At 33.5% G+C, this 18879-nt stretch overlaps 3 protein-coding genes across 5 annotated transcripts; 2 read left to right on the top strand and 1 right to left on the bottom strand.

Annotated features, from left to right (window-relative positions):
• The first annotated feature begins 1711 nt into the window (after positions 1 to 1711).
• On the top strand, positions 1712 to 2568 carry wrm1 (wurmchen 1 transmembrane protein). The gene is made up of 3 exons (XM_090102219.1): positions 1712 to 1851; positions 2049 to 2268; positions 2345 to 2568. The coding sequence occupies exons 2-3, from the start codon at positions 2064 to 2066 to the stop codon at positions 2566 to 2568; spliced, it is 429 nt and encodes a 142-aa protein (XP_089958345.1). The 5' UTR covers positions 1712 to 1851; positions 2049 to 2063.
• A 2-nt stretch (positions 2569 to 2570) lies between these two features.
• wrm2 (wurmchen 2 transmembrane micropeptide) lies at positions 2571 to 3267 on the top strand. The gene has a single exon (XM_090102226.1). The coding sequence runs from the start codon at positions 2571 to 2573 to the stop codon at positions 2748 to 2750; it is 180 nt and encodes a 59-aa protein (XP_089958352.1). The 3' UTR covers positions 2751 to 3267.
• Positions 3268 to 5107: 1840 nt separating this feature from the next.
• babo (TGF-beta receptor type-1 babo) lies at positions 5108 to 18611 on the bottom strand. 3 transcript variants are annotated; one of them, XM_090102206.1, is made up of 9 exons: positions 18293 to 18611; positions 17240 to 17357; positions 16708 to 16865; positions 13787 to 14014; positions 12760 to 12990; positions 12272 to 12439; positions 11922 to 12094; positions 11282 to 11515; positions 5108 to 11106 (listed from the first exon to the last, which is right to left on the bottom strand). In XM_090102206.1, exons 1-9 carry the CDS (start codon positions 18390 to 18392, stop codon positions 10981 to 10983), a joined length of 1536 nt encoding a protein of 511 aa, XP_089958332.1. In that variant the 5' UTR covers positions 18393 to 18611; the 3' UTR covers positions 5108 to 10980. The 3 variants fall into 3 exon arrangements, with proteins under 3 accessions (XP_089958332.1, XP_089958322.1, XP_089958326.1); XM_090102196.1 differs by lacking the exon at positions 16708 to 16865 and adding an exon at positions 16213 to 16364; XM_090102200.1 differs by lacking the exon at positions 16708 to 16865 and adding an exon at positions 15671 to 15789.
• Between the last annotated feature and the right edge of the window lie 268 nt (positions 18612 to 18879).

Genomic DNA, 18879 nt, shown 5'->3' with positions numbered 1-18879 from the left:
CTAAATATCAAGTACCTACAACAAAAGCCGCGTTATTTAGTTGCAATCTTAGTGCAATATTGTAAAAATTGAAGTAGATACTAGATATGTAACGTTTCATGTTGTAGCGTTAGCTACTATTATGTATTCTGTGATATTGGTTGAGATGGTTTTTTAATCATCTCAATAGATGGCGTGAGTCATCCCGTTATAGACACCTGTGGCCTGTGGTGTCAGGTGTGTGTCATGTGAGCACGTATTGAGTTGAGAAGCGAAAGACGCGGGTGCGAATCCCGCAATCGTGATTCGTGATCGAATTTCTTCTATTTTTTATAAAATGAAACTGTTAAAAAGTCACAAAAGTATGATTGATAATAAAACATAACACGTACTTAACTATTATGCAAAAACAAGACGTTCTTATTTTATGTTCTTTCAGACTTATTATTAACAAAAATAATAATAGTTAAAAAAAAATAAAAAACACGCTTTTAATAGAAAACCGAATTAAAACTAGAAAATTTTATCAAATTAGTGTATTGTCATCGGTCCTCAATAAATCTACAAAGTTTGAACGAAATCTGGCCGTTTAAAGTGGGTCAAAATCGCGCCCAAAGAAGTCGGTTACAAACAAACATACCTACAGGCTACAGGTGAAGCGTGTAATTAGCAAAATTATTTCGAATAAACCGGATTTCAGATAAACCCGATTCGTAGGTATCAACTGTGGGAGGAATTTGAAATGCATAGATCGAAACTTGAACCGCATAATCATAATATTATAATTTAATAATCCATATACTAATATTATAAATGCGAAAGTAACTCTGTCTGTCTGTCTGTTACTCAATCACGCCTTAACTACTGAACTAATTTGCATGAAATTTGGTAGGTATAGAGATATTTTGATACCCGAGAAAGGACATAGGATAGGTTTTATCCCGGAAATCCCACGGGAACGGGAACTATGCTGGTTTTTCTTTGAATGCGCGGGCGATGCCGCGGGTGGAAAGCTATTCATAATAAAATCAAAATCGTTAATCGATTCAGGCTAAATTCAAAAAATGCTGCATGGATTTTTTTCAACATATACACTACAGAGATAGGTTGAGAACTTTTTTTTCATAGTGGGGAAATCTTCCAAAGATACCCACGGCCCCCGGGGAAGGAGCCGTGGGTTATGTCGGATTCTTACCGACTAAAACCCCACTGTGTTCCGTCGAGCCGCTATAATGATGGGGCCGCGGGTATTTGTTAGAATTATTCTTCCGCGACAGATAGGTTGAGACCTGAGAAAAGACATGGTTTTATTCCAGAAATCCTACGGGAATGAGAACTATGCGGGTTTTTGTTTTTCTTTGACGCCGCTGGCGGAAAGTTAGAAGGTATCAAAATATGTATAAATATAAATATTTTAAATATTATAGGACACTTGCAGTCAACGCCTCAATTTCAATGCATGAGAATCAATTAATAAAGGGAAGTCCATAGGGCATACTATCACAAATTATTATTATTAACATTGAGAATGAGGTATTATATACGTAGTACATAGTAACTCAATGATTAATAAGTGATTAATAATGTGTTATTTAAAACATGGTTATTTAAAAAAAAAAGACGGGTTGCTTTCATACCAACCATAGACTACAGTCTGTAACGAAGTTTATTTATCTGTTCGGAGGTTATTATATCTGCTGATACTGTGGTTGATACAGTTGGCAGCCCTGGCCCCTGACGCTTGACTTTATTACAGTTTGCAATCTGATTTCTGAACCAACTGAACTAGCGCTGTGGTAGCAACTCTGTCGGTAATCGTTATTTGATGAAAATTTAAAACCAAGTTATTGACCTTATTTACATCGTGCTCAGGTGAAAAAATTATAATACCTTATTGAAATTATTAACATATTCATTAAATTAACCTTTCTTAGCTCTGTGTGAGGAGCGTTCACTCATATTCTAAGTAACTGTTTACCACGCCCTAAAATATTAATTTTTTGTTTACTTCATTTTGTTGATAAAAACCTTTTAATAAAAGGTTAAATCTAAATTTTTCTCTTCGGCAGGTACCTTGTAATAAGATGTCTGCATATGAAACTGAAACTTACTTTACAGGAAACGAGACTTTCGCTTCCTACCCACAGCAGTCGTGGTCGAAAGTCGGTGATTTTACACCATTTTATATCACGATAGCAATTTGTTCTGTTCTTCTTGGATCAATACTTATCCTGAACTTCGTTTGCTGTTGTTCAAGATACTCCGATTATTGGCTTGATAGACATACAGGTATGCAACCTAGTTCTGCAGTAATATCGTGATTTAAATCGAAAAACAAAAACGACTAATTAAATGTATTTTTCAGGAAATCGTTGGATAATATCAATTTGGTCAGCGACACCCCACAAGCAGCCCCCACTGGACATAGTTGAGCTTGAAACCATCTCCATAATAGCCGATTTGGAAACTTACCCACAAGCATATGAAGAAATCCAGAAACACTTCGACGCTGCCACGTCTAAATCAAGACAACCTTTAACTTCATCACAGGAATATCTTGAACTAAATAAGAGAGAAAGCGATATATAAAAATGGCATTTCTCATGTTGTACCCAGCTGTGGCAGTCCTTTCCCTGTTTGTTTTAATTGTCATTATCCTGATGCTAAGGTATGGAGCACAGTGGTGCAAGCTGCGTCATACAACATTCAGTGATGAACCATATGGGAATGATGAGGATGAAGCTTATGAGCAGAAAGTGTCTTATGCATAGAAACTAGTTTGACTTAATATTTTTCTCTGATAATGATCTTAATTAATCCGTCCAGACTTTTTATAATAATAATTAAGAAATAATAAGACTGTAGTGGATTTACAAGTAGGCTGAAACTTATAACTGCAATCATGCAGATTTATTTATGCCTGATTATCCAAAATAAATTAGGAGTGGGGTCCATTGGGATTATTGAACATGTGGTAATGAAGAGAAACAAAGTGTCGCACAACTTTATTTAGTTTATTTAATATATATACGCTTATTTTATATAATACATAATATTTAAGACCAGTTTCGCAAAATTTCACAACTGGGTTAATAGGCTCTTGGATAATCGGCATTCTACTGTATTTTTCTTTCTTTCTATCTCTTTGGTTATACTTCTTTCACAAAAAAAATTTAATAGCTTAAATTCATAGCAAACTTGTAAATCTACCACTGAACATAGATAAGAATGTTTTACTACTAATGAACTTTATTTTTGATGTATTTGTATTTATATTTTATAATTGTTTGTTTGTTTGTTTGCAAGCAATATATTTAATTAAGAATTTTTATAATAAAATTTTACAAATTTAACTTTGTTTGCTTATTTCCCAATTCATCATTGGTAAATTGGAGTCAGGATCAATTTTTGGATGTGATGAATACTACTTTTTTATATTCTTAATTAGTTTAATATAGTTATTGTACTTATTGTGTAAAGTTATAGATATGACACTTAACAGGCAGCTAAGTTACATAATCGATTCCATCAATATTATTCTCGACCAATAAGGTGCATATAAGGACATAGATAAATATTAAATACTGTATAAATAAAATAGGTAACTAGTTTCATTCATATATCTGTAGTCTATACTTATATAGAGCTGAAGAGTTAATTTGTTTCATCGCGTTAATCTCAGGAACTGGATCCGATTTGAAAAATTATTTGAATGTAAGTTAGGATAGCCGAGGAAGTAGTCACACTAACACCAATAGGAGCTGCTCCGCTAGTGGACTAGCTTACTTTTAAGATTTTTGTGGTGAATGAATGAAACGAATTGCTACACCATTACAAAATATAGTAAAAGCAGATATCCATTAACTGCTGAAAAAACTTTTTAACATAGAACTGAATAACATTTCTCAATTCTGAATAACCTGCATTTCAAGTCGCCAAACTTCAATTTGTTGTACAAATATTTACTATTATTAACATTTTTCTAATTTCCATTAGGTATAACAATTGATTCGAAAGCAAAGATGAAAGAGGGGATAAAATAAAAAACACCATTTATAAAAACACTTGTTCTATTAAATTAAAACCACTCCATAAACAATTAATAAAACTTACATAAAAGGGATATTAAATAATATTATGTACAGATTATAGTATCACTCATCTGGAATCAATGGATTCATATGAACATGTGATATGATGCAAAATTTGTCCATACATATTTATTGCTGCTGTGTTGTACTTTCTCGGTATTGCTCGTCAGATGCAATCAAAATGTATTTTGTAACAATTCAATGCTTTACTGAACCACGATCGAAATCTTACTGTGTTCTAAATATATCTTCTCATTAATTCTTACTTAATATTAATTTTTTTTTCGAGTGTTTGACATAAAGAAGCAAAAGCAAAAATAATACAAAAATAATTATCGTCATATTAAATTTAAAAAAAGCATTTAAATGGTCTCATTTAAGCTTAGGTATGAAATAATTGTTTAAGTGTTATAAATCCTTACCTATAAATATACTAAAATCATAAAATCCGATTTTAGAAAAAAACAACTTAGATAGGTACATACCTAATAATAATTTAATAAAAGAACACGTGTTTTATCTAGTCCAAAGTCGCTACTGCCTTAATGGCAAATTGTGAATGTTAGAAATTGGCAATGATATTATTATCTTACCCTCGATAATGGAGTACGCACATTAGTTATAAAAGAAAAGCAATTATTACGTATACATATTACGGTATTATATAGAACGTGATTTTCTTTCGAATCTATTTAGATTTTTTAGGTACTTACGTACTTACTTAACAATAAAAATTTTTCTTAAATAAATAAAGTACAGTCGACGATACGTTAGGCGCGGGTCAAACACAAGCGGCGCGGGCGCGGGCGTGCCATAAGCGCACCTCTTGAATCTGTTTTGCACCACGTCTTTCTTATACATTTTGTATGAAAGAATTTTGGACAGGCGTCGAGACGGCACGCCACGGTTGTGCCAAGGGTGCGCCGCCTTTCCAAAATTATTTCATACAAAATGCCAATAGCGCACCCGATGCACGCCGGCCGCGGCAGCGCGCCCGCGGCGCGCCGCGCCGCTTGTATATGTCCCGCGCCTTAGTCAGTTAGTTTTAACATTCAAGTAAGAAATATTACATCAGTATTTATTTTTGCTGACCATTTTTGAATTTTTTAATTTACAACATCGATACTATTATAAATAATGTAACAACAAACAATGCAATGTTTACAGCTTAATTCAACAAATCCCTAACACTTCGCCGACTGTATTATTTATAAAAATTATAATGAACATAACTTCCAATAGAATCTTACTAGTACATTACAAAGAGACTGTGTGATTTTAATCAGACTAGAACGAAAGATTCCCAAAATGCAAGTTCGACATCTACGTTTTCAAACATTTTTAGATATTTTTAATAATTGAACAGTATAAATTTATTGGTATATGGTACTGAGATAATTTATAACTGGTGACGACCATTGTTATTATGTTTTATATTATTCATAGACGAGGACTTAATCTTACAGTACCTTACAACAAAACGTTCAAGGCGATGCTTGGATCATGAACGTATCGTAATCGATGGATTATGAACGTATTAAAAAAGTTACCTTCTCGAATATCGCATTGATATCCAATGCGTTAACATTTCCAAGATTTTTAAATAAATACAACTATTGAACGAACGTGTAAAAATATATAATCATAATATCGTAAGTAGGATATTTAATCAATGATTGTCTTGAAAGCAAGTAACATTGTACTGATTATAAATACTACAGCCTACACTAGTACTAAAAATATGATAAAAATATTTGTATATTTAATGTAAGACTATGAATTCAAGTCTGAAATGGACACACGGTGTCGTATTGCTTTATCATCAGGTAGAATTTTAAGTTATAAAATTTAGGTACATTTCTTAACTTCATTATAAAAATATTAAATATTAAATTAAGCGCTATATTAAGCGTGTATCTGATCTATAAAACATTTCCAATTTAAATATTTTTCCTTGTCTGTATATTTGACAGTCTTTATTTGGAAGATTTGTTAATATATTTCAGCGAGGATACATCTAAGCGAGATTATCATCAGTAGGGATATTGTAAATACAAATTTATATAAAACACGGTTGACACACGCACGACGCCACCAAAGAGCATCTGTAATTATACATACAGCAATACTGCCATAATTATTATTTACTAATAAATAGTATCAGATTTTAGTGTTTAAATAGGTATATAATTTACTATTGTCTTGTTATTATTTGCTGCTGATGGATGCCCTTTGTTGGTGTCGGTTTATTAATTGTAGTTGAACATTCTAAAATATACATCAGTCTATTATTGTTTATACGTATGTATAAGTATGGAACATTGATATACTAGTTATACAGGTTTAGTAAAATATCTTGTATGAATTATGTACCTATTTAGAGAAAATATATACCTATTTGCAAATAAAATATGCAAATAAGAAACGAAATTGACAACAATCGGTTATACATTAAAAACAATATGATAGATATAGTAAAAGGAAAATATTGGAAAAATAAATTACGTACAAATTCACAATAAGATATAACGTATCAGACTAATATAGTATACCTTTAAAACATCAGTATGGATACAGACTTGGATGGTAATGCCCTACTGATTACACGGAAGAGTAATTCAATGCCTGTGGAAATAATTATATAACGTAAATTCTATGTCAATGTGCATTAAAATTATACATGTGAAAATATAAAGCATATTGTAAAACGCGGTTTACTTTGACTCGCTTATATTATCCCTAAAGTAATCCTAGTTACTCGAAATGTATGAAATCTAAACGATTAAAATTTACTCTTATAAATATACTTATATCTCCTTATATACAAACTCCGAATATTTTTAAACCACGCCCCAAAGAGACCACGCCCAAATTATTATAGTCAAATACAATAGGTGCCATTTATAATTTTACTTCTTTTGCTTAGTTCTACACACCATATTGTTATTTAATTTACGTTAAACAGTCATGACTTCACGAAAGAAATTAATTAATATTGTGATTTTTATTTGAAGTAAGTACCTACTCTTTGACTTCACCAGATGTCTCATTGATGATGGTTAATTATAATGCTTTTTACATCAAACTGAGGATATTTTTCCTATATTTTCTTTCAGATGTAATATAATTTAAAACTTTAAAGTTAAGTACAGGTTGGAATGTAAATTAATATCCATAATCGAACTAAAACTATTTTAAACTGGCTGACCGACAGACCTAGTCCTTTCTTCGCACATTCGTGCGCGGACAAACGCGTTAAGTTTAAATAGTTAAGTATTCCAATTTTATTATTTTAAGTATTTTTCGTAAGATCCGTCTAAAACACATTTAAAAAAAAATAAATATCGAAATCGGTCTAGCTGTTCAAGATTTATTTTTATATATGGAAGATATACGACATCATTATGTTTCCTGAATTCATTATTTAGTTATTTAGCCCATCAGTTTTATGAAGCATGATAGCATTCATCCAAAAAACTCAATAACGCCACTGTATTTTCCATCGTAAACTCATCACTGCTTACGTATCACTACATAGTATAAAACAAATTCGCTTTCTCTGTCCCTATGTCTCTATGTCCCTTTGTACGCTTAAATCTTTGAAACTACGCAACGGATTTTGATGCGTTTTTTTTAATAGATGGAGTGATTCAAGAGGAAGGTTTATATGTATAATAACATCCATTAAATAGTGGAGAAGTACTGTTATTTTTGAGGTTTCTAATGTGATGTCGTAAAAAATTTCATTCCTTTTTCGCTTACATTGCAAACGCAGGCTGAACCCTACGAGTTTTATCAAAATAATGTACTAAGTATTATACATTGAAAAGGTCTACAGAAAAGTCCGCGATGGTATATGTCTATCTCTTATGGATAACCCACAATAACTTTTTTGTTGTCATTTACTTTTTACGACAAATAATGGCAAATTTTCGAAGCGATTTTAACCAATACAGCATTAATCCTTAACCAATTAAATACCTTGAATACATTGTTCATTTAATATAGATCTATATGGCCCTTTACACCGTATGATTTAAGTGAATATTTTCGAAGATATTACAGATTTAAAAATTGCGTTTGCGGCGGTACCGGCCGGCCGGGCCGCTATGTTTTTATATACAACGTTCACAGTCACAGCACAGACATACATTAATGTCTATGGTTCACAGTCTTTCTGTAGTGTATTTAGTATCAGCATTGCACCCGTGCGAAGCCGGGGCGGGTCGCTAGTTTTTTTATAAAACGTAATTTCCTTCGTAACCCCATGACTGCTAACGTATAATTATAAAATTTAAACAATTTTAAGCGGTTTTCCAAAAAGATATCATAAATTAACAATAAAAAGGTACAAGAACTCTTCTCGAGGCCTACGCCTATCGACTTATCCTAAATACAGAGAACTGCTTAGTACCACTTACGTGAAGAACATCGATTTAGTGAATTCAATTTCACCTTATAAATACGATAACGGTACTTATCAATTAAATATCTCTTTATAATTATGATATTTAAATGAAACTCGATTCGTGCAACGCTCCTAGCGAACATATTCGAACATAGCGATATAACTATTCGTACTTAGCTACTAATGTTAGTGAAAAGTAAAAATCGTAACAAATTGTAAAATATGTACACCACAAAATCGTTACTTATGGAACAACGCTAATTAATAAATCTAATTTATAAATATACCGGGCCAAAACAACTATGTGCAATATATATTATTTTAGTTCAATATACGATCAAGATACTTACATATAAACTAATTAAATAATACGTATATGCAAATAAATAAAGACAACTTAATCCGATTAGCTGCGATTTACCGTCTATCACAGAATATTGTTTACAAAAGATGTTACGTAATTTAATAATCACACTTTTATATAATTATGTGCTATAATAATATAAATAAACGGAATCAGGGGCCCTCAACAAAACTTTAATAACTACATACTTGGTAACGAAAAATATCACTACAACTCAAAGTCCATATAACATGTTAGTACAATAAATGCTCTTTTGGGCCCGTTCGATGTGAGCTCTTCGTCACAGGGAAACAGAAAAATTATCGATTAGTTACCCTTATTCAAAAAAAAATACCATTATTAAAAAAAATTCAAAATACCATTATTATTGTAGGAAAAGTGAAATTCGAATATTTCGAAAACAAAACGGAAGCTCCAATGAATTGTTATAAAACTCGGCAAAATGTATACCAGTCTACGAGTTGTTACAAAACTTCTCATAATGTAGACCATTATACGAGTTGTTACAAAACATCGCAAAATGTATACCATTTTACGAGTTGTTACAAAACTTTGCAAAATTTATACCATTTCACGAGTTGTTACAAAACATCGCTAAATGTATACCATTGCACGAGTTGTTCGAAAACATAGCAAAATGTTTTGTAACAACAACAACCATTATACGAGTTGTTACAAAACTTTAAACTTAAACTACAAAACTTTGCAAAAAGATTATAGTTCGCAAAATTAGTACCAGTATACGAGGAAATAGAGCAAGAAAAGCATTGACATCAAACGGGAGCCCAACATTAGTCGATTATAATCTAAGAGGTAGGATCAGGAGAGAAGACTAGGCGGACCACTCGAGCTCGCGCCGAGCCCACGCTTCCCGCTTACATACTCATTTAAATGTTATCATCGAAACACTAACAATTTCTATCAAGTAACTTATCACAACTCTTGTTTACATTTGAACTTTTTATGTTGCAACGTAGATTTTACCTTACAATATACCCTGTTAGTAATTGATAACTCTAACTTCGTGTCAGTGAGTATATTAATTTTCGTCTAATAACTGCTTTGATATAGTATTTAACTACTTTTATTATTTTTATTAGTGTGGAAGCGTGGACTCCGCGTTCGCGGCTAATTATTCCATTTAAGTCACCTCCAATAATACATTGTAACCATCATCATAATTTAACAATATTAAAAATTGTAAAACCAATATCAACAAAAGCACCTATCATTTTATTTATACATACTTAAGCACTAAAAACCTAGCTTTCGCATTCGCGCCAAAAGCAAAATAAGACGTTCGTACAATAGCAAATATATGACTACAAGTAAGGCTCGTAGAAGAATCGTACAATTAGCTTTAATATAAATATGATTTACAGTCAATAAATTTCAAATTAGTAAATTGCCAACTACATGTCTAGAACTACACTAAGCAAAAGCCACTTTTCACTACAATATATTGCTTAGAATTTCTAGAAAAAGATACATAAATAATGGCTGGTATTATTGAAGGTACTAAGGCTGGGAATATAAATCAAATAAAACTACCTATCCGGTCCGAATCCGATTCTCTACATTATTTGTCGGAACGTAATCTAATAAGTATATTATATTTTATAAAAATAATAATAACGCAAAAATAAGATCTTCAAGAAAAAATAATGATCAAATTTAAAATTTTCTTAATACAAAGTCAAAGCGATTACAATCTAAGCCGTTCAAAAATATAAAAATAAATCAATGCTTAATGCGTACTAAAAAAAGCGTAAATGATAAATCTGAGTAAAAATAACCCAATTCGATCCGGCGGACGGTCACAAAAACGGCCACAAAATATATTCCCAACCTGAGGCCGGTTTACATGAGGAGAGTTTCCTTCGAGGCAAAGTTAAACATTAATAATAATCCACATAATGAACCACTTTAGAGTTTATCAAAAAGGCGAAGAACTCTCCTCACTAAGGGCCTGAGAGCCAAGCCCCATTTACGGACTGAATTCGAAACTTTCCACCTCTTTCTATCGCTTAGAAATGCCGCGAGTGTAGTGAAAAACTACATTTATCCCGTTCTAACGTAGGGAGTTTCTTAGCAATAGAAAGGGACAGAAGACTTGGAAACTTGGCTTTAATCACATTTTACAATTTAATCTGATCCGCCGTGCCGATGTTGGCGAGCGTCTTCTTTATCCGCAGCGCCGTTAGCCGAGCCGCCGGGTTCTGGTACCAACACTCCTTCATCACTTTCGATATAGCCGATAGCACCTGGACGAACGAGAAGCTCAATAAAAAAATCGCCATTGCAATGTAACACATCAATTTATTATATCATTTCTGAGAATTTATGTCGAACTGAGCAAAGAAAGTCATAGTTTGAGATTTGCGTTCGCAAATTTAAACAAGTTTAATACATTCGCAAGGCAGAACTTTCAACACTTACCGGATCCGAGTGCCATCTATTGGGTACATTGGGGCGTCTCTTCTCGGTGCAAACGACCCGTCTCATATCCTCTAAAGCCGGGTCTGGCGGCACACAGTCATAGTACGGGGGCTGGTACTCATCAGGCATACTCCCGCACCGACGGGCCATTTCCCACAAGACCAACCCAAACGAATACACATCCGAACGCTTGTAAGGATCAAATTGCCTCGAATCCATGCTTTCGTCCAATACCTGCAAAATATCGGCTCGTTATTATCGCATACTTCAATAATAGTCGACAGTTTGTGACGTCACTGGCGCTATCTAGCTCGTTCACCAAAGATATTTGTATTTAATATAGATGAAATAACACGATAACACCCCCAATGAACTATATCCGGTGATAAGGTTTTAATTATTGATTTGGTAATAAACTGGAATTTATAGACTTTATCTAAATACTATGAACGTTGACATTATCAAAACTGCGAAAGAATTGGAAAATAATGGAGAGTGAATTATAATTGTGAGATTCTTTGACAAAATTAATGTTTTAATAACATTTATTTGTGCAAATAGTAGTATTAAGTAAGTATTTCACGCTATAATTAAACAATTATCCCAAAGTTTAAGTCTGTCAAAGATCTTTAAAACGCACCTCAGGCGCCATGTATCGCTTTGTACCGACACGGTTAGTAGAAGGCACATCGACGGAATCACTCGCCACGTTATGTCGCACGGCCAAACCCAAGTCACCGATGACGCAAGTCAAATTGCTCTTCACAAGAATATTCTTCGACTTCAGATCGCGATGAGCGATCGCTGGTTTACCTGAAAGTATACAAAATATAAAACTAACATCAGTGATAAAGGTATTTATTATAATATAACAAAACACAGCAAATTTTATGTTGCAAACAATACACAACCTTATTTCAAAGTACATACGTCTATCCTCAGGGAATATAAAAGTTACAAACACAAAATTACCTTTGCCATTACAATTACCTTTAGTGCCCACAATATCCATATGTAAATGAGCCAGACCGGTAGCAATAGACAACGCCATAGTGACCAGCGTATTGGAGTCAATAGTGCGAGTGGTCAAGAAGTCGAAGAGAGATCCATTCTCATGGTAGTCGGTGATCAGCCACAACTGTGTCCAGGTACCGTTATCTGAGTAGAGAAAGATGCTTAAACTTAGTACATATGAATCGTAAACAAAATTTAGCAAGAGAAACGAACTGAGCATAATTAATATTAGGATACGGTATGTAGAAGTGCAATAACACTTTTGCATGCAGGAATTTCCCAAACATAATGGACTGGATTGCGCTTTCTTCTTTTCGGGATGACATATAAAAAGACCAAAAAAAAAGAAATTGTATGTTCGATAAGACATTAGATGGAGCTGATCGCGCAAAAAAATCCTGAATGCAAAACTGTCTTGCCCTTTGTAGTACCACAATATATTCCACTACAACCAACTGCCGCACCTTTATTGTCAGCAGCGATGAAACCCAATATATTTTCGTGACGCAACATGACCGTTTGATAGATCTCTGCTTCGCGGAACCAAGAGCACTCTTCGCGGGAGGAGAATATTTTCACGGCGACGTTCTCGCCACGCCAGCGACCGCGCCACACTTCACCGAAACGGCCTTTACCAATGATATCCATCAGCTGAATCTGTCTCGCAATGGAACGTTGAACTAGCAGTGGCAAACCTAAAAAATGGAAAGTTTTGTTCAAAATTCACCAAAAAAAAGACGGGTTGCACCCCGAGTGCCGGCAGAAGTGAAAACTTGATTATTAACGTTGAGCATGTTTGATATCCATCCGTCTTACGCTTTTTCGATCAGGTCACGTGTCCTGACGCAAGTTTAAGATTTTATACCCAACGCCGCTAAAGAAGTTTTCACTTCAAAAATTTTGGTAAACGTGTGCAAACTGCAAATGTTTGTGTAATATGTTATTACACGCCTAAACGCTAAATTGATTAAAATGTTTTTTTTTACCCTTTTATACTCATAATACTTTTCTATTTTATATTACGCGGACGAGTTGAAGATTACAGAATAAAGAGTAAAAATATTCCAAGTAATATAATCCATTATAGGAAAGCAATCGATAGCAGTGTTCATGTTTCGTTGCGTTGATAGTTGATACACTAGTTAGGTGCATATTACTATGTATCTAGATTGCATAATAATATTATCTTAATTTACATCTCCTTGACTTATAACCATCTTATAACTTTAAAGTTGTCAATCTATATACAAATTACCTATGATTATGTAGAATCGATAAAAACTGTTTATACTTTATACAATATCATTTGATAACAAAACGTAAACACAGTAAACAAGTTACATAAAAACAAGTATTTCTGCGAATTTCAAACATTCCTAGCAACCTTGAAAAGTAAACCGGGACATAATCTCCATAAAATAAATTTGAACATCAGCACGTGTTAGGAAATATTTAATGTGAGTATTCATTATTATATTGAAGTCTACTCACCAGACCCCGATCCAGAGGTAGTAAGTTCGATCATATCACGAATCGTCGTCTTGATCATAGGATGTCGGGTTTCGCAGAGCGAGTCCTCCGGTGCGTATGGCGGTAGGGAGTGGCCCTTCCGGCCAGGCCTCTTGATCAACCATATACTGATCGCTGCGCACACTCCCAGCACCATCAAACCCATTATCCAAGGCACTACTTGCCATGCTGTCGCTGACGAGCCCGGCACTTTGGTGTTAAACATTTTGTCAAAAATCGATACAAAACTGTACAAAATCTTTCAAAATAAAATAGGAAAATCTTTGATGATTAATAACGATTGCATGGCAAAAAATATAATACCTAATTTTCTTTTATCGATACATTACCAACGATAAATTCGCAACCTTATCTCACACATCCCGGAGTAGGTACGAATTGTTTTCACTACATATTCAATGCCACTACATATTCAGATGGCATATCCGTGAACAGTCGCGTGGAGTCCTTGGTATACAAATGCGAATATCGATGATAAACAAAACATTGACATACAGTGCGTTTAAATTGCACAGACCTGATATAAAGGACTTTAATGGTAGAAGGAATTCCGATAAACTCGAAACAAAGAAAATAAATTGATACTGGGTGTTGATTGAAATTGACTATCTTAAACAAACATATCTGAATTATATACATACAAATTAGCCCATCACCACGAACACGTCACCACATTTACTACATATTTAAAAAATCTAACAATTAGTATTTAAATCTCGTGTCAAGATGTTTGTCACCAGTAAGTAAACTCTTAAACTACACAAGGACTCTTGAAGAATTTTATATATAATTTCGTCTAATTTGCTATGACTTTAGGTACAGAAAAAGCAATTAATTTGATTGAATTGAAAAAAAGCAAAAAAACATTGAGTTAATTGGAGCGTTGGCGAGAATAATTTTCCTAAGATCAAAGTGTAGATTAAATTAATAACGTTATATTGAAAAAGTAAAATACACAAACGGTTTTAACCAGTAATTATGAAAGCGAGACTTATAATATTTACAGGCGTGGTATTCAAAGTAATTAGAAAGAGAAAATACAGTAAACAAAAGAGAAATATCTAATGAAAATAACATTTCTAAGAACTTGATGTTATGTCCATTTATTTTTATTATTAATATGATTGGGAATGTTTATATTACGCTATTATTAATTTAATTAAAAATAGCCTGTTAGCCCATAATTCGATTGCTATGCAGCATAAATTAGTTAAAACATGCTATATATAATAAACTAAAACTAAAAAAGCATCAAAAAAGAACATTCTGAGTAAACTTATTGTTAGTAAAGAAATGAAAAACATGCTAAAATTAATATAAACCGGCTTATGATCACTCACATTATTATTAATTCCCATTGGTCGAACAACTAAGACATTCCTCATATCATAAATGAACTATGCACGCAAGACATACGTAATCGCTGCATGGAGGCGACCGCTCTCTGCTCCATTGTTTAAGTAAACGTATAATTTTTATTTTATTTTTACATTACCTTCAAAATGATTTCCCATATTTTAAAATTGTATTCGAAAAAATATTGTATTATTTGTAACATGGCATCAAGCCACATTCAATAAAAAACGAAGAGCTGCGAAAAAACAACAGTAAGACATAAATGCTGACTATAATGGTCCCAGACGGCAAATACATTCTACGCTTTTTTTTCCTTCATGCGGTAAATTGGCTCCTTTTGAAATGAAAGTATACAAATATAATGGAGTTATGGTAATAATTTACTATGCCATTAATCATGACGGCACCAACAAATGCTGACGAGGACATAACATTACAAAGCTACCCCAGATAGACGCCCGGACGACACATTTCTAGCAATTTCCATACCTGGAAAGAAGTCGCTATTACAGAAGTCCGTTGCGCAGCAAAATAAATCGGGAGATTCGTCCTCGCGACACCATATAGGTCTATCTCCGGGAGGAAATATCGTGTCTTGGTTCCAACATCTACACCATAAATTATTAAATTAGTGAATATAATTTAAACCCTACTCGGTGATCAATGCCGGTCAACTTAAAGAAGGAGAAAGAAATTAGTCAAATCATAAAAAAACACACACAGCCATGCTGCTTCGCGGCCAATACCAAGCTGTAGGCTAGCCGCGTTCATTTGGGAGCTAGAAGAAGTGAAATATTAATTAAACAAAAGCGTAACAAGAATGTCCATTTGAGCTTATACTTTCTCATCAATATGTACTTAGTAAATTAAGAGCCGAAAGGATAGGTAGTTCAATCCGTCTATAAGTTTAACGTTGACAAAAACATTGGTGCTACGCATTTGGTATTAATAAGGTGTCCAGTGGCAAGAGCGGCAAGCTAGTTTGCAAGTTAGCATCACATCGAGGGCACTACCTTCCGCGCGGCTCCTACCTGGTGGCTTCGACTGAATCTCCAGGCGCAGGTCCCGATTGCACATATCATGTGACTTACAACACTCTATCACCACCGATTCGTTTCGAGTTCTCGTAGTGGAGCAACTGAACGGGTGCTCGATGGGTATCAAAGCTTTCAGCTCGATACAACTGCGCCGCGAGTGGAACCACCATACATAATGTTTAGTATGTTAAAGCAAAACCAATGCACACTCGAAAAAATATAGTATTTGTTAACATTACACATCATTCAAAACATACTAATTAACTTTCAACTTATGGGCCAGACATAATCTTCTCGCTTAGTAGGTACATATTCAAATCACTAAATCATAAGCGTATTTGTTAGAATATTGGCATCTCAACACAAAACTTATGGGTAATATATGTCAAGGCAATTATGCAATTATAAATCTAAGAGTACAACAAACAACTCAAAATTTGTGTCTTCAAAGAAGGTATCACACGCCCACAAGTGCGTAGAATCTCTTACCCATTGTTGAGGCATGAAGTAGTTTTGAAATTTTTTCTCGGTATACCTCATCAGTATTGCAGAAATCGTTTGTACAGCAATAATTTCTTGGTTGTCTGCATATCATTGGATACACAGGAGGGAAAGCTTTGCTTTTCAAACAGCTTAAGGCCACCTCACTACACATGTCAATGATTTGATAAAATTGATTAAAATGTGATTATATTAAAGACTCAAACGCAATTAGATTTGTGTTGATATTTTGCCAATTGTAACAATCACAGAAAATTTTAATAAACTAGTTAAAGAAACTAAAACAATTATAATTTACTGTTTTACTAAAATATGTACCTTTAAACCCCTAGAGTATCAATCTGCACTGCGCTTTATACAAACAATTATATTGTTATTATTTCCTTATAAATTACATTTAAATGAACAGAAAGTAAGTAAGTACCAATGTAAGTTTGTAGAAGGTACAGCCAGTGAATGTGTGCCCCAATTTTGGAAACTATTTAGAACTTAGGCTATATTGTATAAAACAAATACTCACTGGTAGGTGTACTTTTGCACCCCATTGTCAATTGTTGTAGAAGCATAGCAAAAACCATCAGTTTCACATGTCGAATTAGGGCAGCTGGAACTTTCAATATTGCAGTAACACTTCAAGCCTAAAATAAAGAATTCAAATCAGCATTAGCATTATGTATCGATGGAACAATAATTAAACTTACTACCACTGCTAGAATAGCTAAATACTCTAGAAATGACTATGAGCAAACATGAGTAAAGGAAATTTTACAGACAGGAAGAATCCTCTAGCACAGGTACTATACTTACTGATCCATACTAATATTATAAATGCGAAAGTAACTCTGTCTGTCTGTCTGTTACTCAATCACGCCTAAACTACTGAACCAATTTGCATGAAATTTGGTATGGAGATATTTTGATACCCGAGAAAGGACATAGGCTACCTTTTATTGCGAAATATGTACCACGGGCGAAGCCGGGGCGGACCTCTAGTTAGGAATAAGTAATGTTTAATGTATGGGTTGCTTCAGAATAAACTATGAATTGGGTACTTTGTTGAGAACAAGGATTCATATTGGAATTTCATATGTTCAAAAATTATAAAGATATGTGAAATAAAGTTATATTTTATAAGAAGTTTATATTACCAATTTGTATGTATATATGTATAGTCATGTCATAAATATAAAATGATGTACAAAACAGGTTTTGCACGGAAATATTATGCAAATGAGTAAAAATTAAAACAATAAATCATTTACATATTTTGATGATTCTCTTGAACCAAAGTTTCGTAGTTGTTTAGCTACTTATTACAGCATCCTTGAATACCAATGGAAAATATTTCCGCATACAATGTATATTTTGAACCTATTTGTAACACAAAAGTCTAGAAATACATAACAACTACTATGAAACTTTGACCTGTTTGTATCTGATTGAAACACTTGAATGCATGATAGAATAGGTAGTTTAGAGTAACTCTACATTAGATAAACTAGTGTCGATTTAGGACCTAATGTCAATGTACATATCCATAAATACCAATATTCATAGTACTATGAATACTCACCATTTACCAAATCTAGCCTTCGACTTAAGGCTATGACTAGAAAAAGAAACCATTTTCTCCAATGCAAAGTGTCCATAATCACATTCTTGAATAGAAACATTTCGATTTATAGTTCCCGCACAGACAAACACTCAATAACACTAAAACTATACGGCCATTGGTATCTTCCAAAAGAAGCAATTAACATTTTGTGTTAGTTTACTTAACCAACTAATGAATTAATTATTGCTTTATTTTAGAATTGAATACATGAACAAAAGTTCTATCAATAAAACAGACAGTAGAAAATCAATGTACCTAATATTGTAAAATAAAGCTCCTCCGGATAGATAAATAACTTCGCGTGAGTGAACACGTCGCAGATTATAAAGAATTAAAATAAAAGCTATAATTGCCAGATTCAAAATGTTCGTACAGTTTATAGTCTATAGTCCTAGCTGTGGTCCTGTGCTGTGGTCCTAGCGTAATGAGTATTGAGTTGGTAATGAGTGAAAATCACGAAAAATATATTATGTGTTCCGTTTGACGTCCGTAGTCCATTATGAGAGAGAGTACATCGCCTTTTTCCCCGTGAAGTCGCTAGATGG

This window comes from Colias eurytheme, chromosome 1, assembly GCF_061535395.1.
Source record: "Colias eurytheme isolate Ceu_HAF_F1 chromosome 1, ilColEury1 Martin Lab GWU primary, whole genome shotgun sequence".
NCBI lineage: Eukaryota > Metazoa > Arthropoda > Insecta > Lepidoptera > Pieridae > Colias > Colias eurytheme.
Note: the sequence above shows the minus strand (reverse complement) of the source record. Positions and strands in the feature narration are given on the sequence as shown.

Excerpts from the sequence above, each read along its gene's own strand:
- babo (XM_090102206.1), bottom strand. The coding sequence starts at position 18,392 with ATGTTTCTATTCAAGAATGTGATTATGGACACTTTGCATTGGAGAAAA. Across the intron at positions 16,866-17,239 it reads GTGCAAAAGTACACCTACCA|TGAGGTGGCCTTAAGCTGTT; the intron begins GTGAGTATTTGT and ends TGACATGTGTAG. Across the intron at positions 11,107-11,281 it reads ATAGATGGCACTCGGATCCG|GTGCTATCGGCTATATCGAA; the intron begins GTAAGTGTTGAA and ends TCGTTCGTCCAG.
- wrm2 (XM_090102226.1), top strand. The coding sequence starts at position 2,571 with ATGGCATTTCTCATGTTGTACCCAGCTGTGGCAGTCCTTTCCCTGTTT.
- wrm1 (XM_090102219.1), top strand. The coding sequence starts at position 2,064 with ATGTCTGCATATGAAACTGAAACTTACTTTACAGGAAACGAGACTTTC. Across the intron at positions 2,269-2,344 it reads TTGGCTTGATAGACATACAG|GAAATCGTTGGATAATATCA; the intron begins GTATGCAACCTA and ends TGTATTTTTCAG.